We start from the raw sequence: 24,940 nt of genomic DNA on the forward strand, positions 1-24,940 counted from the left end.
AGGACGCTTAAGAGAATTGAACCGGAAACGTGTATTTTATTCAATCGTGGTTTAAACTGAACCGGTTATGATCCGGTTTACAATAGTCAAAAACTGAAATCTAAAACGCTTCTTTTTTTTTTTGTTCACAACAAACAACTTCAACATTATTATTAAATCTCTCCACAAAGCTTTTAGTTCTTGTGCTGTAATCTCCCACTTTCAGCACCAGCAAAAGGATCGATGATGACGTTAACCACTGCGGGTTTTCTTGCGGCGAACGACTCAGCGAGAGTGGATTTAAGCTCATCGGGTGTCTCCACTATATAACCTTTGCCTCCAAATGCTTCAATGAGCTTGTGGTAGCCTGCATTAGGAACAAATGATGTTGGTGCTGGATCTTCTTTATGAGGACCTGAGATTTCTTCAGGTCCCCTTCGATCACCACCATAGACACCACCATTGTTGAAGACTATAATCACCACAGGTAGATTGTATCGAACCAATGTCTGCAATCAATCATCAAAGAAAAACGCTTATCCATATAAGATTCAGACAAAAGACAATTCTACATTATGCTAATCTCATGTAAATGTTTTTACTACCTCAACTTCCATGGCGCTGAATCCGAAACCAGAGTCTCCTTCAACCGCAACAACAAGCCGATCAGGAGAAGCAACAGCAGCAGCAATACAATAACCTAAACCAACACCCATAGTTCCCCAAGTTCCTGCATCAAGCCTTGTCCTTGGCTCTTTCTGAACCAATACCGATCTTCCTACATCCATTGTATTAGCTCCTTCCGATACCACAACAGGACTCGGTCCTTCCACCGCCAAAATAGCGTCTCTGATTATCCTCATAGGAGTCAAGAAATTGAAAGGAACCACATCTTTAGCAAGCTGTGCCTCCATCTTCTCACCGTTCTCTTTCGCCTTCTTTGAAATCGATTCCACCCACGAATTAGACTTCCCCAAACAAAAAGGATCTTCTTTGATCTCCTTGTTCAACAATCCAATCACTGTTCTAGCATCTCCAACAATGCCCAAGTGAGGTTTCCTAAGCTCAATCTCTTCCTCAGAGACATCCACCAATATAAATTTCACATCTTTATCCCATTTAGGCGACTCTCCGAAATGAAGAAGCCAGTTAAGCCTAGCTCCGACCACCAAAGCAACATCACATTTCCCAATAGCAAGAGACCTCGCCGCAGTCGCCGAGAGCTCGTGTGTATCCGGTAACAAACCTTTACCCATCGGAGTTGGTAAGAAGGGTATTCCAGTAATTTCAACAAGCTTCTTCAGCTCATCCTCTGCTCTCGAATACGCAGCTCCTTTACCAAACACGATCAATGGCCTCTCAGCTTTCCTCAGCAACGAAACCGCCGATTCAATCTCCGATCTCAGAGACTCACGAATCGGTTCTTGCTTTAGAGATTTCACAATCTCATCCACCAATTTATCCGCTTCCGATTCCGAAATCTTCTGACGCAACACATCAGTCGGAATATCCAGATAACACCCACCGGGTCGACCCGCAACAGCTCGATCCAAAACCCTAGAAACACAATTAGGGATTTCTCGAACATCTTTCGCTTTCTCCGATAATTTCGAAAAAGCTTTCACAGCTTCGATCTGATCAAGCTCCTGAAAATCTCCACGACCAACATCTCTCTGATCACAAGAACCAGAGATCATCACCATCGGCCAAGTATTAGCCCAAGCGTTGGAAAGACCCGCGAGCCCGTGAACGCAACCCGGACCCGAAACCGTGAGAAGGATACCGGGTTTACCCGTGAGGTAACCGTAAGCGGAAGCGGCGTATCCGGCGGATTGTTCGTTGTGGAAGGCGATGAAACGTATACCAAGAGCCATAGCTCGGCTAGCTAGAGACGTGACGGGGATTCCAACGACGCCGAACATGTGGGTGACGCCGAGATGAGAAAGTGACTTGGCCACGAGAACGTTGCCATCAATTGACGGTGGAGTGGTTGCTGAATTATCCGCCATTTTTTACAGATGCTTTTCTTGATTTGCTCAAGTTTCAGTTTCTTTCTTTATATAGGCATATTTGATTTGTGTGTTTTACTCTTACTTGCACACGTAATTATGTGTTTTGCATTAATGGCTACTATTAGCCTATTATTCACCAAAATAATAGTATTATTTTCGCATTTTGTGTGTTCTACAAACTTGTACACGTAGTTATGTGTTTTGCTAATTTAAAAGCTATCCACATAGCAAATAGTAAATTCTCAACAAAATGATATCACCAAACTATTTTATTGAACTTTTTTTCAATTTTTTTTATATGTTGCAACTTACATTATTCAAAAGTATATGTCCAATAAATTTATCTTTGGTTTTGGTCACAACTCACTAGCAAGTCCTACTCACCTAATCTTCTCAATAATTTGGATTTGATTGTGATGAAATGATAAATTTTTGAGTTCAGTTTGGTTTTGGTACAAGTGACCTTGTATAGGGCTGCCCACCATAATTGTTTTGTAGTTGGCAAAGAAAAACAAATCAAAATTGGATTTGTGCTTTTTATACAAAGTGGATGATTTTGACCACGACAAAACTAGAGCACCACTCAAAGATTTCTCATGATCATAATGTATATTATTCTATAGAGTATATGCGACTCTACAAAACAAAAACATTTTTTCTCCAACGGTAGTGAATTCCACAACCGATTGAGCTAACAATTTTTAAAACTTTCTCTAATCTACAAATACGTTTTTAGAATGTCAACATCATATGATTTTTATCAAATAAAATTGGACTCGTTTAATTTATTAAAGAAAACAGAAGAGCTTGACAAAAAGAAAAAAACAGCAACGTGTGGAACCATTAACAATCAAACATCTTTAATGGCACGCACGTCCTCTCTCCAAATTTTTCCTCACGTATACATACTCTCAAAACATTCAAGAACCAATGCTAAGGTTCCGATTTGAGTTATTTTTGTTACAAAAACATGGCGAGATCGCTCAAGAAATCAGCCAAGTTGAGTCTAAGAAGAGTCCGGATCAATTCACCTTCGATTAGGTTCAAACCGGACTCGAGTTCCATAGAGAGAGACCAAAGAATCGAGTTTCTAGGCGAAAATGGTGATGATGCCGGATCCGGAGAAGAAGAAACCAAAGAAGAAAACAATGAAAGTGAAGAGGTTGAAGACAAGGAAGAAGAAATAAGAGTCAAAGTAATTGTAGAGGAGGAAGAAGACAAAGAACAAGATGATGGCAAGAGCTTTAACAATGGATGCGGAGAAGGAAAAAAAGAGGCCGTGGCAGCAGTTGAGGCGGTTGAGGAGGAGGCGGAAGGCGGGAACAGAGTAATGGTGGTGGTTGATAAAGCGCTTGCTTCTACCGGAGCTTTAGAATGGGCTATTACGCATACTTTACAACCACAAGACACTCTTTTTCTGTTATACTTTGCAAAACCGTTTAGAAAAAGTTCCTCTCTTTCTCTCCTCTTGTTCATTTTCTTGTTTAAGGTTTGTTTGGTTTGGCTAACAAGGTTTTTCGGATTGTGTTTTAGGCAAAAGGAAGAACCGAAAACGCGAGGTGAAAACCGATGAATTGGTCCATACTTTGAAGAAACTGTGCCAAACAAAACGTCCCGGGGTGAGTCACACTTGGTATTCGATTGTTTGTTTATACGTATAATGAAAGCCACACTATTTACTGTTTTGATCAAATTCTTTTTCTAATTGGTGATGTGTGGATTCCTTCTATATATGTCAGATAGAAGTGGAGATAAGGAGGTTAGAAGGGAAAGACAAAGACAAAGGACAAAAGATAGTTGAAGAAGCAAAGAAACAAGAAGTGAGCCTTTTAGTGGTTGGACAAGAGAAGAAACCTCCGGTGTGGAGGCTTTTGAAGAGATGGGCATGGAAGAGACGCCGTGGGCATGGAGGTGTTCTCAAATACTGTCTCGAAAATGCCTCTTGCATGACAATTGCAGTTAAACCCAAGAACCGCAGGCTCGGTGGTTACTTAATCACCACCAAACGACACAAAAACTTCTGGCTCCTAGCTTGAGAACAACGCAAGTTTTCCTCTTTTGTGTTTGTATCATCAAAAAGCTTTTTTACGTTTTCGCCTTTTACATATCCCATGAATGAAACAAGCTTTGCACCAATACACAAAAAAAAAAGTAAAGAGGCTTTGGTTATTGAAAGCCAATGTATCTGCACAAGAATTATCAACAATTTCCCCTATCTTCTGCTGCTTCAATTGGTGAATAATTCCAAGATTCTGTTAATTAGCACAACACATTGGAATAAGTGAGACTTCTTGGTGTTTGCTACCTTTTCTTTCTTGAGCTGAGTTTTCATTGTCATAATTTCTGATTTGATTCAAAACTACTGAACCCAATGCTTATAAGCAATCCGGTGAAGCTGATCATACCCTGCAAGAACTCCCGCTCCTGCTACTCCAAGAAGCATGTTCGCAGTAACTCCTCTATATAGCGCATAGAACCCTTCTGATTTCATTATCTCTGTTAAGGCGTGAATAGCATTCCGGTATTTTACAGGTTGTCCTGATGTAAGCATCATTCTCCTCCTAAGCGTGTCAAAAGGATAAGCAATGACGCCTGCAGAGGTAGTAATGCTCCAACCTAATAGAAAGCTAGCCAAGAAGTTTCCCTGTCACATAATTAAAGAACAATTTTCAGCTATTGTTTGCTTTAGACTAAACAATTTAAAACGGCATAGATAGATGCTATTACCTCTAAGGAACCGACTAGAACAATGGGTTTGATGGTATCGTACATCCCAAAATACATTCCTCGGTACAGAGTGATTCCCACTATTGACACGCCAAATCCACGGTAAAGGCCTTTAATACCATCGCTCGACAATGTTTTACGATACACATCAATCATCCCTTTAAACTGTCTCTTGCCATTAACAGAACACTCCTTTGCATCAGTGCCTAAACGGGTCCGCGCATAATCCAGATGGTACAGAAACAAGGAAGTTGTTGCTCCAGCAGCGCTTCCCGAAGCTACATTTCCAGCAAACCACTTCAAGTAACCATCTTTCTCTTTCGAACATCCGAGAAGGTTCTTGAAGTAACCTTTAAATGCAAAGTTGGAAGCCTAAGAGCAATTAAATTTAGTGACAATAAGAATTTAACACAAATCTGAGGACGTTGATTAAATGGGCAATTGCAGGCAAAATGAATCCATGGAAGTACCTGTGTAGGGAAATATCGAATGACATTGGCTTGATTTCCTCTCCAAAAGGACAAAACACCTTCTTCTCTAAAGATTCTGACAAAGCAATTACCCAAACCAGTATAAGGTCTTATGAGATGTCCTGTCTTTATCATCTCTCCTTGATTCTGCAGTAAAAGCTTCACCCTTTCGATTGGAGCAGCTGCAGATTTAGCAACAATGGCTGCAGCACCTCCCATCACAAAATCCGCAGAGAATCTCTCGGATTTTCCGACTAAAGCCATCCTCTTTTTCCCCACCTAATTCAACACCAACGAATCAGAGAATATTCTTTACCAATAAATATAGATGTCATAGTCAAACAGTTTCTTCAGGATTCTAGAAATTTCAAATCCTAAAGCTTAAACCACCCCCAAAAGGGATAAAGTTTCTAACTTTAATACAATCAAACACCGAATCAAAAAGAACAAAAATTGTAAAAAGGAAAGGTTTTGAAGTGAAAAACCTGGAGATTGCTAAATGATTCCGCCGGAGAGAGAAAAACTCGGCGGCAAAAGATTGATTTCCAGGTGGTCGAGGAGAAGAAGAGGAAGCGATTTCGTTTTCGTTTTCGTTGTTTTTTTTTTTTTTCACAAGTGTAACATATTATATCTCTTTTCTGTTGGGCCTCATCTTTTCTGTAATCTTTTAAAGGGCCTTTGTTTTGGCCATGTACTCTTTGGAATGTGAACCCAATAAAATAGAAAAGAGATAATCATTTCTGTGAATTGAAAAGCTGGAGGTGGAGGACAGGGCAGGAGCAAAGGATGGTTTTTTTTTTTTGTTTTCTTTACTTAAAAAAAAGTTTTGTCCTTTTTTAATCTCGAATTTGAAACCAGGATCTGAAAAATTCTGGTTCAATGGAAACCGGACATTTTTAGTCATATGAATTAATGGTTTAGTAAAAAACCGGAGATGGTTCGGTATATGGTGACTGATCTGTGTGTCTTTTCTCTTTTTTCCCCGTAAAGGTTTAAACTTTTGCAGAGAGACTGAAGAGCGAAGCAATGGAATCAATGACGCCAATCTCGTGCCCTACGACTCCTCGTTGGAACCAAGACAGGCCATTTCTCACTGGTCGCTTTCATCAGGTGCTCGATCTTTAGTTTTTCTTGATTTTAGTTCTCTCTAATTCGTTCAAATTATATATTTAATTGTCGACATTGGTTAACTTTTGAAAAAATGTATAGTTTTGACAATGGGTTTATCTCAGGAAACGAGGGCAAGCTCCAAATTTGCTGATTCTAAGAGGTTTACTTTAGACTCGTCTAGGTATTTTGAAAATTTATGCTAAAAATTAGTGATACATCTCTGTTTCAACCTCCAAAGTCAATTCCTTTTTCATCTTATTCTATAGAGTCATTGATTTTTCAACTCTCCATTTGGTTTCAGCAGTTCTGGAGTAGAGCAGGCAATTGGCTGCTATGACACACCGGTTCAGGTTTGTGTTATTTTACAAAAAAAAAAAAAGTGTCTCTTTTTTATTTCTAGCCTTCCATTTATCCTGTAACCTTGAAACTGGTGGTGGTGTCGTTCAAGTTTGGGTTTAAGTTGTGTATTTTTTCCAAGTTGGCATCATTGTAGGTGAAGATGGTTTCTCGTTTTCGTGGCATATACTAGGTCACTAGGATAATTGATCTGAGCCAGACAAATTATGGAACTTGCTAGCCTAGATTTAGACTTGGTGTCACCTCTTTTGTTATTTCAGAAATATTTTTTTGTCCCGTTTGGCATGTAGGAACTTATCGTCATTGATGATCTCTTATCTGCGTTGGTTGGAATTGAAGGGAGATATATATCAATTAAAAGATTCCATGGGAAGGAGGATAGTATAGCTTTCCAAGTTGATCCATCAATGGATTTGGCACTACAGGTGAGTAGTACTCAACACAATAACTTTGGATTCCTATCCCGAACATTTTAATCATGATGGTCTACAGTACTCAACTTGAAAAAAACCTGTGATTTCTAACCATCCTCGATCTGTTCATTTTAGAGCTACTGGAATTGCCTATGTACAAAGTCTTTCACATTTTGAGACTGTTATATTGATGTTTGCAAGCTGTATATTTATGTTTATGGAACTTGATGCTGTGTTGTATGAAGTATAAAGCATTTCATTGGTGTTCTGACTTCTTGAAAGTTTAATTATCTCCCATTACTATTTTATGTCTAGGGTGGTTCTCTCTTTCGAATAGGATTTATAGATGCTATAACAAATTAACATTGTAATTCTTATTCTAATTGGGTCTTGTGAAATATATTGACCGTTGCAAATAATTTTGCAGGAATTGGCAAAAAGAGTATTCCCTTTATGTGAATATTATCTGCTGATTGACCAATTTGTGGAGTCAAGCTCGCAGTTCAAGAACGGGCTAGTTAACCATGCATTCGCGGCTGCACTCAGGGCACTCCTCCTTGTATGTGATATAGGTTGCTAGCTTTGTGGAAATTGTGATGCATTGTTTGTTGAGTTATTTTTCGTTACCTTTCTGTTACATATGGGGTTTTTTGCGCTGGATATGGATTTATAAACTAGTAGTCAACTTTGGGAATTTACTCAGTTAACTAAAAGCATGAACTTGGAAAGCTCATTTTAGAATGCTTTTAGTCTATTTATTGGGTTTCTTTCTTGTCCACTGAATTGGTGTTTTATCACATTTCTGAGTGTGTGTATATGCATACGTATGAATATCTAAGATGACGCATATTGCTCTTACTGTCTTCTTTGTTCCAACTTCTTGCCGTCTCTGTAATCCCTCTCTTATTATTGCCCCATTGAATAAACTGATGGTCTGATTCTTTTCTTTCCATTTCACATGTTGAGTTTCGTGTCTAACCAATGTCATGCATTGGTTGGACTGAGGATATCATTTTGTGTTAGCCTTGAGGTAATTTGACAACATTATTTGCTATTGCTACAAGTATTAACCATCCTCTCTTTTACCAGGATTATCAAGCCATGGTGGCACAATTGGAACATCAATTTCGACTTGGGAGACTTTCTATCCAAGGATTATGGTTTTACTGTCAGGTCCGTCTTTCTTCAAACAATCCAAGCTACAGGTTACTTAAACATCATACTGATCGATTGTTTTTCGTATCTCTCAGCCCATGATGGGATCCATGCGCGCATTGGCTGCAGTAGTTCAGCAGGCTTCAACGAAGCATTTTGTGGGTTCTGGTGTTCTTAATCTCTTGCAAAGTCAGGTAGATTCCTGCTTTGGTCATTAAAATATTTTGGGTTTTTTTTTGGTACTAGAATTAGCTTTCTTATTAAATGTCCTAATCTTGAAGACTATCATGCCTAGGCTAAAGCGATGGCTGGTGATAATTCAGTGAGGTCATTGTTAGAGAAAATGACGGAGTGTGCAAGCAATGCATACCTGAGCATATTGGAAAGGTTGATTACCCATGCCTTTTCTTTTCTTGCTCGTAACTAGATTCATATTAAAAAAAAAACGTTTTGCTATAATCTCTGCCCTTTTCCCTTTGTTATTGCTTGTGGCATGCTCGGATAATCTAAGTCCAACCTGTGACTATGTTTTTCCTTTGTTTGGAAGGAGTGATTGACGAACATGTTTGTTATCTTTTGGTTTGGCAGATCTGTACATGGGTTTCTCTATTTGTTGGATAGCTTATAGTATTGTTAGATGTGTCAACTGACTTTAGTTAGTGTTTAATTAAGGTGGGTCTATGAAGGGATCATTGATGATCCGTATGGGGAATTTTTCATTGCCGAGAACAGGTCTCTTAAAAAGGTACTTCGATTTTTGCTCAGCTCGTCTGCACAATTGTCAATTGCTTGATCTGACAATGTCAATTTTTTCGTACAGGAGAGCCTCAGTCAGGACTCTACAGCTAAATATTGGAGTCAAAGATACAGCCTCAAGGATACTATTCCTGGATTCCTTGCAAACATTGCTGCAACAATATTGACCACAGGGAAATATCTAAACGTTATGAGAGAATGTGGGCACAATGTTCAGGTATGATTGTGGGTGAATTTTCTGTTTATTAATACAATTAACAGTATTTGTGACATTGCACACGACATTGGCTGATTTATTTTAACAGGTTCCCATCTCAGAGAGATCTAAGTTAACAATATTTGGTTCAAATCATCATTATCTTGAATGCATAAAGGCTGCTCACGAATTTGCCAGTATAGAGCTTGTGAATCTCATCAAGGATAAGGTAATAAATTGTGTTATGATGACTGCGTCTTTGATGTCATTCCTTGTAAATGCACCTCACTGACCATCAGTAAATGAATCAGTATGACCTCATTGGAAGGCTTCGATCTATAAAGCACTATCTTCTTCTCGACCAGGTATGCTGGTTCTGTTCATGAATAAGCAGTTATCTTCAGAGTTCTTTAGACTTTCCTAGGCACAAATTTATCAATGTGAAAAGCTCGCCGTTTAGTTGTTTTCTTCAGTCATTGATACTCTATCAGCTGTTTAGTTTCTAATTGATTTTGGTACAACAATGTAATGAACTACAGGGTGATTTCTTGGTTCATTTTATGGACATTGCTCGAGAGGAGCTCAACAAAAAAGTGCATGAAATATCTGTAGAAAAGTTGCAGGTACATTTTTCCCCTTTAGAGCATAATCAAAAGATTAGACAAAACTTCTTACCATTATTCAATCGTTATGGCCTCTACTTTGTTTGCTGGAATCTAAATGGATGTGTATTATTTAGTCTTTGCTAGATCTTGCTCTACGTACCACAGCGGCTGCAGCGGATCCTCGCCATGAAGAATTGACTTGCTGTGTGGTGAGCTGTAAATTTGTCTTTTCCTGGATGTGATCAATTTACAATGTTTGTACGTTATATGTTCTCACTTTGCATTCATATCTTAGGATCGAGCTTCATTGCTTACAACTTTGGGAATGCACAAGGACCCTGATAGCAATAGTATTGAGGACCCAATGAGCATTACTGGTCTAGAGACATTTTCCTTGAGCTATAAGGTCTGCTCCTTTCTTGCCTTGTCTGCACCTACCTGTGTGTATCCGGATTCGAACTATTTTGTTCGTCGTGATACTATTAGTGATTGTTATATATAACTACTAAGTCGCTTCTAGATTCATCATTTATACTTATTAAGTAATCAACAAATGCATATTCGATTGGCTACTCAATTGTTTGATATGCTGGTTGTGGCTTTGTGTTTCAGGTTCAGTGGCCACTATCTATTGTCATATCAAAGAAAGCATTGTCAAAGTACCAGTTAATTTTCCGCTTTCTTTTTCACTGCAAACATGTGGAACGCCAGCTTTGTGGTGCTTGGCAGATACATCAAGTATGGACTGATATAATATTTGTAGCTTGTAAATTATTTTATTTTTGGTTTCTCTAACAAACTGCTGTGAAATTCTACAGGGGATTCGGTCTATGAACTCTAAGGGTACAGCAATTCCTAGATCATCGCTTCTCTGCCGTAGCATGCTTAAATTCATCAGTAGCCTTCTACATTATCTTACATTCGAGGCAAGTCGTGATTTCCTCTTTGTTTTGTTTGCTTTTAACAATTATGTTTGCTATCAGAATGGAATCTGGATTTATTTATTTAAAAATTTTGATTGTCTATCCGTAGCTCCTATTTTCCTGATTTTGTGGTGTAAATCTCTGGAAGACTGACTTGTAGAATTGCTGAGATATACTCTGTATATTGAATCCAGATATCTCTGCAGTTGTAAGAAGCATACTTACAAATGTAAGCGCTTCTTGCAACTGTATGTTTCGAGATATACGTTCTCGAAAACGTGAGTTACAGATTCTGGAGATGTAAGGACACTATCAATGAACAGATGAGATAAATCACACCAGAAATATATAAAGACATAATTCTTTATGAGTGATTTGGTGTTTATTTCAGCAACTATTGGCTCTGGATTTTTTTCTAATTTTATATCTGCTTGCTTTTATGTGGGATGTCTCTTCAGGTTCTCGAACCAAATTGGCATGTGATGCACGATAGACTACAATCCACAAGGAGTGTAGATGAGGTAAGTGTGGAGACCTGCTTTATTTTTGTTTGCAGGGAAAACATTCTTTATTGAACAATGTGCCATCATCTTGCAGGTGATACAACATCACGACTATTTTCTTGATAAATGTCTGAGAGGATGCTTGCTTCTTTTACCCGATGTCCTTAAGGTTTGCCGATGTTCAATTAAAAAATATGTTTTCTCACGATCGATATAATTATGTGCCAACAAGAGCAGAAATTCTGAACGCACTAGTGATAGTGTGATGTTTATCAATATTTTACACTCATCTTTACTGATGTTGCAGAAAATGGAGAAGTTGAAATCAGTGTGTCTGCAATATGCTGCAGCTACACAGTGGCTGATATCATCGTCTATCGACATCAATAGCCAGTCTCATCCACAGAAGACAATGATAAGAGACACAACCGTTACAGAGTCCATATTGTAAGTAGTAACAAGGAACTGTTTCTAAGACTAATGGCTTTACTTTCTTGGCGAATCATTCAGATCCTTAAGTCCCCTTTATCAACATCTCTACAAAAGCAGTTGCTGTTAGAATTTTCAAACTTCATATCACGATATTGTTCTAACATGTCTGCAACGTGTTTTACCAGCAATTTCGAAAGGGAATTCAACTCGGAGTTGCAGAGCTTAGGACCAGTCTTGAGCAAAGGCTCCCAGGCTGAGCCATACTTGACTCATCTCTCACAGTGGATCCTTGGTGTTTCCAAAGAATGAGAGGTGAGACTTTTACTAAACAAACTCAGGATATTCAGCTTGAGAAGTTGTTATGAGATGTGTGCGTGTGTTTAGTCTTTTGTTGTCGTTTCTTTATTTTATTTGTGAATTTCCACGATATAAGAACAAGTCTCAGGCTCTCTATGTTAAATATTTGCATCCAAGATTTGTGTGGCTTCACTGCAACTAAAAGTACACTCTTTGAGAAAGTATCTGTGAATCTTTTACTCGAATTTTCTTTTACAATGCATTAATCTCTCACAATAAATCCAAATCCATCTCTTTTACTGGCTAATATACAATAAACAAAATCCAATTATGCAATCCAAAAAAAGAAGTGAATACAGTAGACAAAGTACAGAAAAAGATTTTGCTTCAGCAGTTGATGCCACACTTGGAAGTGTCAGGTCCTTTGGTCTTGAGCACAAAAGGATCAATTCTGACCCAAAGCAAAGAGAAGATCGATGCCAATAACACTGACCAAATCACCACAATGGTTGGTGTTCTGTTCTGTCTTCCCATCAGACCTTTGAGGAATGGGTAGAGATGAACAATGACCCAAAAGGAGAAGAAGAGTTTACCAAATAGAGGTCCCCAAGACTGGTATCCATTGTTAATGGCATCTGAGATGCCTGCAACAACGCCGACAATGTTTATGATCAAGACAGTTGTTGGAGGGATAAGCAGTGTTGTCCATTTGAACGCGTAAAGTTCTCCAAAGTCATCATCATCTGTTGCCTTTGATGTGACTGTGAAGTTTGTGTCAATGCCTGCTAAGATTTTGAGGAGACCTTGGACAACTGCAAAGAGATGAGCTGAGATTCCTCCAATGACCCAGAATTGCTCATTTCTCCACCATTCCTCAATGCTAACTCCGCTCCATCTCAATTCCAAGATTCCCGTTACAATGATCGACATAAACAAAGAGATGAAAAAGAGACTAGCAAATGTGCTTATCTGAAAGAAAATTTGGGAAAACAGATAGTTAGCAAATTTTATGCAGATTTGTAAGCGCTTTTATCTGATAATTTTACTAACCGGTGGCATGATGAATTTGTCAGTAAGGAGACAGATGGCTGGAAGGATACAGTAGGCAAGGAGTGGTATAGATGTGAACGGGTAGATTGTTGTGTTGGCATAAGCAAAACGCTCAAGCCACTTGAGTTTGCCTCCTTTGTAGCCATACCAGAGAGGACTGTGCCGGCTGAAAAATATCTCAACCGATCCGAGTGCCCAACGCAAAACCTGGTTTAACCTGTCTGATAGATTAATAGGAGCTGAACCTTTAAATGCAGGCCTCTTAGGCATGCAGTAAATAGACCTCCAGCCACGGCAATGCATCTTGAAACCCGTCAAAATATCCTCTGTGATAGAGCCGTAGATCCAACCCAGCTACAATTAGGATATACAAAAGTTTCTTACAATGGCCAGCTTCTAAATCACAAATAAGAAGGTGCTGATTCAGTATTATTACCTCAGTTCCCCACTCAGTCTTATCTTCATAACCACAGCTTATGACATGGATTGCCTCCTTAAGAAGCACTGCAGGACTTGATGACGGAGGAACGCCACCTTCTTCCATCAAAGTTGAGGTTACAAAGATGGATGATTGCCCAAACTTTTTCTCAAAGTTCATTTCAGACATCAAATGCTCCTTATCACCTTCTGCTCCTACCAAAAAACACTATCAGATCTGCAAGATTCCAACATAAAACTAAATCTACTTCAAGATACGGCGTAATGTTATAAGGTTGTTGGGATAATTTACCTCCAAGGGCTGCTACGTCACCATTCATGTCATTCTTGGAAAACTTATTCTTTCTCCGGCGCCCAAAGCAAGGACAACAACCACAGCTAATCATCTTTGGACGTTTAGGACCCTTTGGTGGTTCATAACCATACAGAGCTTGTCGTTTGAAAACACAACCAGTACCAACATAAACTGGACCTTGGATTCCATCTAGACCTTTCATATTGATCTGTAGCAAACAAGAGTGTAAGCAAAAGGGTATATTTATCTCATAGACCAAAAGTTAAAGAAATATGGATTTTATCTTACATCAAAGAAGACTGTGTTTCTGTTGGCGTAACGATCGTTCGTGTCAATACCGTCGAACCTTTGAGGGAACTGAACATAGCAGACCTTCTTTCCAATCTGAGGATCCATCAAAAAACACATTGCTTCCCTCACGGCCTTGCTGTTGTTCACATAGTGATCACAGTCCAAGTTCAGCATGAAAGGAGCATTTGTGAGTACGCCTGCCACTCGAACCTGACAGAAGTATCATGTTAGGTCCAAGACACAGAGATCAGTTTCTCATTTGGTCCAAGGCAGATCAAGAAAATTACCAGGGCGTTCATGGCACCAGCTTTCTTATGGTGCTGAAAACCAGGACGCTTCTCACGGGACACGTAGACAAGCCGAGGAAGTTCGTGGCCTTCGACATCAAATCCTCCGCTGTGGCCGAGGAAGACTTGGATCATACCGGGGTGGTCCTTGGTGTTGTTCCCTGGCCATGGTGTTCCATCTTGCATGATCCAACCTTCTAGAGGAACCTTTGAGGCCTTAGCCACGAGAGCATTGATCCTGACCTTGAACTCCTCATATTCTCTCTGCCATAAGTCAATTTCACTTATGAAGTTTAGATTATAGTGAAAAGCTGTGTGGTGGTATAATTAGATCAGGTGATATACACTGACCTTCATGGCTCGACGTTCCTTAACAAACGTTGGGTGGACTTTGTCCTGGAGATAATCAATTTTCAACGCGAAGTACATCTCTGGTGCCCGTGGCTCTATGGAGAATTTCTTACAGAAGGGAACCCATTTTCTTGCAAACTCGGCAGTTTCCGAGAGAGATTCGAATGTGAGCATTGAAGCACCATCGTCAGAGACATAGCAGGAGATTTTCTCAACTGGGTAGTCCATGGCCAAGATTGAAAGCACAGTGTTGGATGTGACGAGGGGAGGTTCCTTCAGCGGGTCTACCGTACTGACAAAGACATCTACAGGGGCAAGCATATTTGGTTCACATTCTCTCTCGTACCTGTATAAACAAAAAGATATTTATATCCAAACTCCAACTCATAGATTTTAAGACTCCTACTTGAGAATATGTGGATTTTACCTGAGGGAAAGCCGATCTAGATAGGTCTCACGTTCAATGGGGAACCACTTGGGAAACTGATCAAGAATCCAAGAGACAGCGAACCAGATTTCACAGATCACAGAGGTCAGCCATAACCCCAGAGCATCATGCACTGGGTTCAAGAGCCTATACCGTAGAAAAACTGCTAGAATCACAAGCCTAGCCACGATGACCATCCGATATGGATTGATCTTGCTTGAGGCAATGGGCACTTTCCGCGAGAGTGGCTGCCGTGCTTCGTCAATCCTGCAACCATTTCCAATTCCAGAAGTTTGTAAGCATGAATCCAAATCATATAAAACTAATATCTCAGACATATGTTTGTGAAGGCATTACAGTCCCATCTCAGGATCATCATCTGGTTCTGGCCCAAGATTCCCATGCTGGAGCTTCCAGTCATCCATTCTTTCCCGCCATCCTCCCTCACTCCCTACCACATTAAAATTACACACAGAAACAAACAGGAAAAGTAAAGTATTGTTAGAAAACTCTACATCAGTTGTTTTCACTTGTATTAATTCCATTTTATATGTGCGTGAGATTCGCTAAAAGAAGCAGCCATTTCTAAAACAAGGTTCTGCTGATGAAATTCATATAACAATGTAAGAACCCCAAAGTCCATGTTTATAAAACTATGTCCCTGTCTACTACCAAGCTGGAAGGCCTCATACTTATGATTTTTGCCCATATTGAAATATGCATGACCCTAATCATCACTAAGAGACGTCCTTAACTTTATATGTAAGTTAACATTTCCATGAGACTCACCAGCTTCAGATGATGGATATGGGTGGACACGCTTATGAAGCCCATGTTCTCCATTCCCATAGCCTCCTCCAACAGGGAATTCTCCACTATGACCACCAGCTATAACAGGTGGGAATCTCCCGTTCTCATCATCCTCAGGACCTCTTCCATAGCTCATTTTCCCATAAAGCATAGCCTCAGCAGAATGCTTCTGCTTATCATGTTCATGTTCGATATTAAACTCATACTCAATATCATCAATATCTTCTTCATCCTCATCTCCCTCCACACGTGGGCTTCCTTCAGAAACCAAAAAAAAAACAGATCATTCTCCGAGTTCAAACTAAAAAGAAACAGCCTTTATTTAACTTTCATTGAGGCATTTCGTCGAACAACATAAGAGCGGAGGGAGATTAATAAAATAATTACCTCTGAGACGCTTGTAACGAGTCTTACACTGAGGACAGTTCTGTGTTCCTTCTCTTCTCTCGTACTCATAGCAAGGCCTACACGCCGGAAAACCACACTCGTTGCAAGCTACGAAGAGGTCTCCGTCTACTGTCAAACCAATCTGATCTCCACATATCTCACAGAATTGTCCATCTAAATTCTTTAGAGGCTTTGGCTGTTATAATATTCCACAAAAGTTTCAGTTCGTTAAAAGACCAAAGATTGAAGTAACTTTCTTTTTTTTTTTACAGCGATTTAAGTGGTTAAACCTGCAGCTCAATATAATATTAGTAACAAACTTACAAAAGTGTTATGTTGGTAATAATGAAAAGTATGATTTTTCTATAAAATTGTTGCAAATCATAGCATACAGATTATAAATTTTTCATAATCCGGAAAAAAAATGATATATTCCCCAAATATTCGAGTTTTTAAAAATTAATAACGAAACAAATCAAGAAAATGCAGTAATATTTTTACTAGTGAATTGATAAAAAAAAAAAAACTTTGGTAGTCATGAGAAAAAATGGGTTAAGTAATATGAAAAACCTCTTCATGGTTGTGAATGACGACAAGTTCGTTACGGTTATGAGAACCGGCGACAAGACCGGCGCTGGCTTCCATAGCAACGGCCGGAGATTAGCAGTGATCGTGAGAGACAATAATTCATCAATGAGAGACGGTCAAATTTGGTTTTTATGAATGAAAGCTATAATTTCTCTCTCTGTATGGTACATAAGTTTGTTGTAGAGTCTCCATTGCCTTCACGCTAAGCTTTCGTTTTTTTATTATTTCTTTTATTTTTAGTAAAATTTTCTGCAACTGCAACAAACTCTCACTCACATCCATCAGCTGATATGTCTTTCTTTCATCGTCGCGGTTTCCTCAAGCTTCTCTTTTTGTCCTTTGCCTGTCTCTCTCGTTTTACTTACTGCCCTAATCTCATTCCTTCTATTTTCATTTTACCAATTATATGATTTTTAAAAATATACTTCCTCCATTCTTGCAGTTATACTTTAAAAATATACTCTTTCCGTTTCAGTTTAGTTGTCGTTTTAGGATTTAAATTTTGTTTCATAATAGTTGTCGTTTTAGGTTTTCAATGCAAATGTTTGGTGAAAATTCTAGTTTTATCTCTACTGTTTTAATGTTTTGGCCAATGAATTTTTTTATAAAATATATTAACAAAAGTAAAACAGAAAATTTAATGTTTTTCTTAATTTGTGTGAAAGAACCTTAAACGACAATTAAAACGAAACGGAGGGAGTAATAATTATCTTATTATATAAAGTGATAGGCCAAAATACTATATTTTGAATTAAAATTAGTTAAGGGGTTAAGGTTTGGTGAGAGGAGTGCAAGCCAAGTTACGTTCCCTGTCCTTAATTAGGTGAATTTTCTGCATACATAAGCTAAAGAGAATCTAAAGATCATTCATATATGCCTTTGAGCTTCTTCATCAGCCTTTCTTGTCCATTCGGTTTCCATGACAATTCCTCTGCGCCAGCCCTTTATTTGAGTCTGCCGGTAACGGTCTAATTCATGGGCTTGGCAGGTTTAGAAGCGAAACGGGCCGAGCTTTGACTAGCCATGATTATTTTCAAATACAAGAGGGATGGATAGTCTATCGGCGATCCAAACCAACACAACCCAATTAACACACAAGTCAATCTTGGGGCCATCATAGGCCTGAGCAGGGCCACGACAGCGACCCACCACAAATCTTGGACACCTATGTACTCTAGTAGTTTGTGTTAGTGTGTTACTACGTCGCTGTCTGAATTCGAATGAAGCATAATGCATAATTGCATACTAGTTGAAAGGGAAAAAACATTATAGATTTGAATCAAGGCACAAACTTGACAAATAGATCTTTTTGGCATCATTATATTGCTTCTCTTTATCACATTTTCTTGTGGCAATGTTGCAGATAAATCAAAATCAAAATGTACGAAGAAGAATCAAGTGGGCAGCTATTGGAATTCAATTTTGGCACGGATCATTATTAACATTTTTTTTTTGGTAGAACGGATCATTTTTAACATTGAAACCAGAATTTTGAGTCTCTTGCACTATAATTCCAAAAATTAAAAAAAAACTTATGATATTGCAGACTACAATTTTTTAGTGATACGGTACTAAATTAGACTAGACTAATAGTATATAAGAAAATTAAATGATCCTTAATCTGAAAATTTTATCCAAATAATCAAAACTATGAAAACAGTTATAAGAAACTTACCCAAAAAAGGAAAAAAAAAAAAACAGAATCAAACTGTTCACAACACACAAAGCAAACAACTAAAGATCTTTTACTTATTTTTCTAAGCGTCGTTCCAAACTGTAAACGTTGAAGCCCCTTCTCCACCGCCTTCACCATGAAAGTACATGTTAGAGCTAACGTTATTCGAAATCGCCACCGGAAAATCTCCTCCCGGAGAATGCTGAATCTGCTGTTGTTGCTGCTGCTGAGCATAATAATAACGATTTCTTGCGTTGTAAGCAATCTCAGCAGCAGTGAAGACATCACAATTAACCGATGTTCCAACAGGGATTGCAAATCCTTGATAACCACCATAACTAACGACATTTCCACAAACGGTAACCGAATCATCAGAAGTCGAGATATGATGATCGACATTAGTCATGAGGCTCGGCGAGTTGCTCAAGAAGTGTTGTTGTTCCTCCTCTTGTTTGAAACAAACCCTACTACTCTCGGTAGACAAGTTTCTTCCATTGTAATAACCAACGTACCTCTCCTGCTGTTGCTGCAATAAGTTCAAATCCACTCCCTGGTTATGCTGAAACGCAGCGTTTTGCCAACCACTAGCATTATTTCCACTCTCTGAAACGTTATTACTAATCATCATACTTGGAACCGGATTGTTAACGTCCTTGAGACGTTTTGCAGAACTACCAATAGGTAGACTCGGGCTCTCGAGGATTGCTTTAACATTGTATCTGCTCATATCAAAGTTAGTCACTGCACTTAATCCTCTGAATTTAATGGCTGCAATGTCATAAGCTTCTGCAGCCTCTTCTTGTGTGCCTACATAATTTGTATAATTCACTTAGATATATATCCCTATTTAATATCTATGGTTTATAGTTTTTATTTTTATTAAAGTCATGGTTTAGAGATTTGATAGAAAAGTGTACGTACCGAAAGTTCCCAAGTAGAGGTCTTTGTTACCGGCGACTCTTCCGATCCTAGCTTGCCACCTTCCATGTTGGTGATGCCTTTTGGACCCATTAAAGGAAATATTAATTAAATTAATTGTATTGTAGTATAACAATTATTATAGATGGATTAAAAAATTGTATTGGTTCCATTTATAGATGGATTATACGTACCTTGTTACTCCTCGATAAATCGATGCACCACGAGAGAAACCACTACTTTTCCTGCATATTTAAATGTTTATTATATATTCCATATAATGATTTATTCAATGTTAAGAAATATTAATAAATATATACGTGATGGGTTTCAGTCATATAATAGAATTATATGAAATATGTAAAATGCAATAAATTCAAGAGTTCCATTATATACCTGCGGAGAGAGGCAACATACTCTTGCCTCGTCATGTGCTTCATCTCTTCTACCTCTTTCTCATATTCACTCATCTGAATATTATATCCAACCAACATTACTAATTTATTATGGTAAATGTAACGATATAAACATGACAATCAAAAGTAAGATAATAGTTTTTAAACAAGTATTAATCAATCAGAAAGAAAAAAGAATAAAATTAGTTAGAAGTTAGGCATATATGTATAATTGATTAATTAACTTACGGGGAAGTTAGTAGTAGTAGTGGTTCCCCAATACTTTAGTGCGGCTAAATCGTAAGCCCTAGCTGCTTTTTCTTCTTTATCATAACCTCCTACATGATAAGATAACAAAACAATTATATTTTGCTTAGTATAGATTTACTAGTCATATATTATTAATTTATAGCTTATAATCAAGAACTTACCCAAATAAACTGAAAAGAGAGTCATCAGGTGCAAATATATATAGAAACACGTGGAAAAGAAAACCAAAATTAGTTGGTAAGTAAAATGGTATATGAAAAATATCAAATTAATTGAAATATATATATACCTTGTCTTCCTTTGCGAGTCTGGCCTTCTCTTTTGCAACTATTATCCCATAAATGTGCCTCGTATCTTCCTGTCCACCGATGCCTGAACATTAAATTCAAAACATTATATGATTAAGAGTATATACCATATACGTACGTATTATTGTATATATAAACGAACCCATGTCAACTAATTAATGTCTCTCTTAAATATACATCGAGGGACATTCCGTTGCACTCTCTCAACCGAACCATTAGAATGTCCCAAACTTTACCAAGAGCCATTTTAACACAATAAACAAAAATATATAGATGAAGGAAACCTTGTAACACCGCGGTATATAGACGTTCTTTGTCCAAAACTCTCAATAGTTTTCTTTGGTGTCGCTTCTACGACATCAACAATAGTATTCTCTTGGGCAACATCATTATTGTTGTTGTAGTTGTTGCTATCACAGGTAGTAGATGAATTCATAGAGAGTGACAAGCCTCGTGCACCGTTACCATTGTCTTGATAATTAACATTAGCCACCGGATGGTTACTCAGCCATGTTTTTATCATCGAAAGGCCTAGTGAGCCACCACCACCGTCTCTACCTCCAGGTCCTTCACAGCTGCCACTTCCATCTCCAACGTTCTTGTTGGTATTGTAGATCGTGGTATTGCGGCCGAGAAAATTCTCCAGCTTTGGTCCATTTTGTTCATTATTGTGGATGTTACTGCATGCACCACTATTGATGTCCCAATCTATAAACAAAAAAGCAAAGAGATCCCCAACGTTGGGTTTGATTTATCACCGATCTATAATATACGAAATGGAATTTTGATTTTATGGACAAAAGGATACAAAATAAAAATATATATACACATATATGTGATCATATATAATTATGATTTTGAATAATGGTGAATATATATATGTCTAGTTTCATATTTGACTAAGTTTCAATTCATGAGATGTGAACAAACACTAAACCCCACTCATGGAAATTCTCAAAAGAGATGAAATCGATAAATAAGCAAAAACAAAATAGGGCTACGTGCGTGAGTCTTGGTCTTTGTTCTATGCATTGGAAGAAGGGGAAAAAATTAACAAAAACAAAAAATAAATAACTATTTTTAAAACAAAAACCTCGGGAGTGACTATTGTTGTCTCTGGTGAAAGCTTCGAGGACGACACCAAAAGGAGAAGCAAAAGATGTTTGAACGGCAGAAGACTCATCGGAGGCAGCGGCCAGATCAAAACAGTACTCTCCGGCAACATCTACGGCGGTTGTGGTGGTGGAGGACTCAACATCGGTACGGTGGTGATTTTGATCATGAGGAGAGAGAGAGAAACCTAACCAGTTATTCATCGAGTTCATATAGTAATCAAATAACTAGCTCCTTGTGAGAGATTAGAGAAGAAGAAGAAAGAAGATAAACTTAGTTAGGGTTCATGCATGAAGAGGAGAAAGAAAAAGGTTTTGGTGTTAAATGAAGAGAGAAGAAGAAGAAGAAGAAAAGTCAAAAATATAATGTTCATTTCTTCCAAGGCGACATATTATGCGCATTTAGAGAATTTTGCAATTAAATTCAGAAAGAAAAAAGAAAATATTTACTTGAAAAATGTGGAGATGTATTGGTCGGTTTGAAGGGTAGGGGCACAATAATAATTTCAAGTGGATAATCTCTTAATTACACTTTAATTAATCAGTCAAAAACCATTTCAAATCTCTCTCTCTTCATGCGTATAAAATTAACTAATGTAAAGGACAAAAAAGGGTAAACACGAGGACCAATAGTAAAGTCCAAAAAACCACTCGCTGTCGATTTAAGACTAATGATGCTGTGTCTCTTAGAGACATATGACACGAACCAGCGAATGCGTTTTGGCGTTTTTTTTCTTTCAAACACGAACTCGTCATTTTTAGTATTTTCCAACAAACCCTAAGATTCATGGTTTCGTTGTTGTAATATTTTGAAGTGTGGGACTAAGAGATGCTTCCGTTAAGAAATTCATGGTTTGTGTGATATTCATGGTTTCGTGCTTAGTCATTTTTAGTATTCTCCAACAATCTTAAGCAAAAAGTATTGCCACGTTAAAAATATTAAATGAATTTTAGAATAATTTGACATGCAAATATATTGTGAAATTATATTCTTAACTATATATTTACAAGTTTATCAAAAAAAAAAAAAAAATTCCTAACTATTTGAAGTATAGACTATAGCGGCTATAGTTAAACCAATAAAAACGTCTCAAAATTTTTAAAACAAATCTTCTTCGATCCTCCAACGTATAAAACGAAAGAAGTGAATGACTAGTAGGGATGCTAGTCGCTAGAGATGTACATGCTAAGCAACCGTAGTAAAGTAGTTGAGCTTATCCGACTAATTGTATCAAATTAAAAAATGATTTAGGGGAATTAGAGTAATTAGGGAGGACAATGTAGGGTATACACATGGATCAATGAGACGAAGGTGAGCATGTGCATGGGTTTATAATCTTTCAAAGATTTATACATTTTTAAAAAATTTGGACTTTCTTTGGTAAGATACGATTCAATGGATTGTCTTTCTATTTAATTGTAATATAATTTCACTTCCTCCATTATTATGCCTGCAATATCTAACACACAACCAACACACGTTCTAGAATTGCCTCGTACCTACAAAATCATATTATTTTTTCCTAACAATTTGTTCATATCTGCTTTATATATATACCCCAAAACCTTTGGTACCAATTATTTCATTACCTCAATACCAATTAGTAGATCTAGGAATTAAAATTCCTTTTACATTTTCGATACACGGTTCAAATTTTCTGACCGCTACCAAAGAAACTTTATTCACTTACTTTATGTTTTGATCCGGGACGATATTTAATCTAGAAAAGCTTGATCAAAAGTTTTGTAAACAGTATTACTTGTCAAAACCATATGTATCAAAATGTTTTTTTTTCAATAACATATGCATCAATTATTATGCTGTGTTTCTTGTAAATACAAAGCTAAGTTTTTTTGGGGGTAATTTATTGAAGTGGGAAACACCTGTGGATTGAGATTCCATCTGAAGATAAAAGGAAACACCTGTAGATGAAGATATCTACAACTGACAAGAGCGTGTGACCAAAAATAGGAAAAGGAAAAAAATCTGGAAGTAAGTAAAAAATCTGAAAAAAGAAAGAAAAGTGGTAAAAAAAACAACAAAAGAAAAAGAAGAGATGAAAATGTTATTAAAATCAGATGGATGAGTTTGAGATATTTGTCAGTATAAATGCTACTGCTGCTGCTCTACCATTCCCCCACCCAATACCTTTTACTTTGCCCATTCATTGTTCATTTGCATGCACATTTTTTACTCATTTTACTAGTATATAGTATATGCATATACACCCATTAGTATATGTCATTGATGGGAGAAATTACTTCTTTGAACATCTTGATCCGGAACTAAGTTGCAAGATAATTTTGTATAACATGTTTTTAGTCGGAAGTATTTTGTCTACTTATATATACCTTCTCGGATATTTATGAGCCAGTCTAGACTCAGTGGTTTTCTTTGCTTTTGTTCTCTTAAAACGTTATTTTGTTTTTATGTAGTATTCTTAATTACACAATAAACCTTATATTTATATCATGCAAGACATTTAGATCAATCTTTATCCAAAAATAAAGACATTTTGATCAATTTGTATGTCGACTAAATCGTATTTAGACTAGTTTATCAAAAAAAATTCGTTAAATCTTTTTTTTAAGCATTTGTCCAATATAATTAGCTAGTCTGCTAGTGTAAACTCTTCTCATGTTTCTTCTTATTAGTAGATAAAGATATACTCTACAACTTTGCTGACAATTAGTAGTTTTTCATTGGTCATAGTATACAATATTTTTTATTTGTTATGTAAAGACGAATGTATGTGGAAATGATGAGGGTCTGCAAGAGTCTGCCTTGCGTACGAAAACCCATATCATTGTCACATTGCAATTGCACCAGCCACGGGCAGTGTCATTGTCATATCATATTATTTATATTTGTGCTCTATTATTCCATATTTTTCAGAGGTCAAACAAATCGACAATATCACTTTTTTATATATATATATATATATATATATATATATATATATATATATATATATATATAAGTGAAAAGCTTTTGGTTCCCCCGGTTAAAGCGGGCGAGTTCTTCAATTTTCACTACACATCACACTGATTCTTTGCATGACTGACATCTCATTTTTCCTTTCCACAACTTTTTCTTTTCGTATCTTAAATTAGTATTTATTGGAAAAGAAAAATCTTAGATTTGTTCAGAGATTCATAATCGATCGAATGGTAAAATTGGCGTGCGATTCACACGGTCCCATGAATGAATTACAAAATATAGTTCTCAATAAAAAAAATGTTATACAAATATGCAACAACAACAAAGAAAAAAAAACACTGAATTGAAAAAGTATGCTATTCACAACTAAAATATAAGGCAAAAAACTTGAAAATACACACGTTTTGGTTTCATGTTCAACCATTGAAAAAAAGAAGAAGAGTGTTTTTTTATTAAAACACA

At 37.3% G+C, this 24,940-nt stretch overlaps 6 protein-coding genes across 8 annotated transcripts; 2 read left to right on the forward strand and 4 right to left on the reverse strand.

The window, feature by feature from the left end:
• Positions 1 to 16: 16 nt before the first annotated feature.
• LOC9309892 (2-hydroxyacyl-CoA lyase) lies at positions 17 to 2,177 on the reverse strand. Its single transcript, XM_021020888.1, has 2 exons — positions 585 to 2,177; positions 17 to 488 (listed from the first exon to the last, which is right to left on the reverse strand). Exons 1-2 carry the CDS (start codon positions 1,986 to 1,988, stop codon positions 174 to 176), a joined length of 1,719 nt encoding a protein of 572 aa, XP_020876547.1. The 5' UTR covers positions 1,989 to 2,177; the 3' UTR covers positions 17 to 173.
• Positions 2,178 to 2,800: 623 nt separating this feature from the next.
• Positions 2,801 to 4,142, forward strand: LOC9309893. The gene is made up of 3 exons (XM_002871718.2): positions 2,801 to 3,439; positions 3,525 to 3,610; positions 3,731 to 4,142. The coding sequence occupies exons 1-3, from the start codon at positions 2,962 to 2,964 to the stop codon at positions 4,025 to 4,027; spliced, it is 861 nt and encodes a 286-aa protein (XP_002871764.1). The 5' UTR covers positions 2,801 to 2,961; the 3' UTR covers positions 4,028 to 4,142.
• LOC9307834 (ADP,ATP carrier protein ER-ANT1) lies at positions 4,132 to 5,784 on the reverse strand. Its single transcript, XM_021020609.1, has 4 exons — positions 5,674 to 5,784; positions 5,189 to 5,467; positions 4,719 to 5,090; positions 4,132 to 4,635 (listed from the first exon to the last, which is right to left on the reverse strand). Exons 2-4 carry the CDS (start codon positions 5,450 to 5,452, stop codon positions 4,351 to 4,353), a joined length of 921 nt encoding a protein of 306 aa, XP_020876268.1. The 5' UTR covers positions 5,453 to 5,467; positions 5,674 to 5,784; the 3' UTR covers positions 4,132 to 4,350.
• A 117-nt stretch (positions 5,785 to 5,901) lies between these two features.
• LOC9309894 (gamma-tubulin complex component 2) lies at positions 5,902 to 12,159 on the forward strand. Of its 2 annotated transcripts, none has more exons than XM_021020606.1 (21): positions 5,902 to 6,298; positions 6,421 to 6,479; positions 6,600 to 6,648; positions 6,946 to 7,080; positions 7,496 to 7,627; positions 8,158 to 8,241; positions 8,319 to 8,417; positions 8,519 to 8,610; positions 8,896 to 8,968; positions 9,044 to 9,196; positions 9,285 to 9,404; positions 9,487 to 9,540; positions 9,715 to 9,798; positions 9,915 to 9,989; positions 10,076 to 10,186; positions 10,393 to 10,518; positions 10,599 to 10,706; positions 11,162 to 11,224; positions 11,301 to 11,375; positions 11,514 to 11,653; positions 11,824 to 12,159. In XM_021020606.1, the coding sequence occupies exons 1-21, from the start codon at positions 6,215 to 6,217 to the stop codon at positions 11,945 to 11,947; spliced, it is 2,040 nt and encodes a 679-aa protein (XP_020876265.1). In that variant the 5' UTR covers positions 5,902 to 6,214; the 3' UTR covers positions 11,948 to 12,159. The 2 variants fall into 2 exon arrangements, with proteins under 2 accessions (XP_020876265.1, XP_020876266.1); XM_021020607.1 differs by having other exon boundaries at positions 6,603 to 6,648.
• Positions 12,148 to 17,058, reverse strand: LOC9307835 (cellulose synthase A catalytic subunit 7 [UDP-forming]). Of its 2 annotated transcripts, none has more exons than XM_002873781.2 (12): positions 16,842 to 17,058; positions 16,272 to 16,467; positions 15,864 to 16,142; positions 15,432 to 15,525; positions 15,075 to 15,341; positions 14,648 to 14,993; positions 14,297 to 14,560; positions 14,007 to 14,219; positions 13,716 to 13,926; positions 13,422 to 13,618; positions 12,986 to 13,339; positions 12,148 to 12,904 (listed from the first exon to the last, which is right to left on the reverse strand). In XM_002873781.2, exons 1-12 carry the CDS (start codon positions 16,914 to 16,916, stop codon positions 12,323 to 12,325), a joined length of 3,078 nt encoding a protein of 1,025 aa, XP_002873827.1. In that variant the 5' UTR covers positions 16,917 to 17,058; the 3' UTR covers positions 12,148 to 12,322. The 2 variants fall into 2 exon arrangements, with proteins under 2 accessions (XP_002873827.1, XP_020876264.1); XM_021020605.1 differs by having other exon boundaries at positions 13,422 to 13,612; positions 16,842 to 17,057.
• Positions 17,059 to 18,294: 1,236 nt separating this feature from the next.
• LOC9309895 (AP2-like ethylene-responsive transcription factor BBM) lies at positions 18,295 to 22,343 on the reverse strand. Its single transcript, XM_002873782.2, has 9 exons — positions 21,519 to 22,343; positions 20,710 to 21,133; positions 20,407 to 20,489; positions 20,279 to 20,287; positions 20,097 to 20,185; positions 19,849 to 19,922; positions 19,647 to 19,697; positions 19,456 to 19,532; positions 18,295 to 19,341 (listed from the first exon to the last, which is right to left on the reverse strand). Exons 1-9 carry the CDS (start codon positions 21,748 to 21,750, stop codon positions 18,617 to 18,619), a joined length of 1,764 nt encoding a protein of 587 aa, XP_002873828.1. The 5' UTR covers positions 21,751 to 22,343; the 3' UTR covers positions 18,295 to 18,616.
• Between the last annotated feature and the right edge of the window lie 2,597 nt (positions 22,344 to 24,940).

This window comes from Arabidopsis lyrata, assembly GCF_000004255.2.
Source record: "Arabidopsis lyrata subsp. lyrata unplaced genomic scaffold ARALYscaffold_6, whole genome shotgun sequence".
Lineage (NCBI taxonomy): Eukaryota > Viridiplantae > Streptophyta > Magnoliopsida > Brassicales > Brassicaceae > Arabidopsis > Arabidopsis lyrata.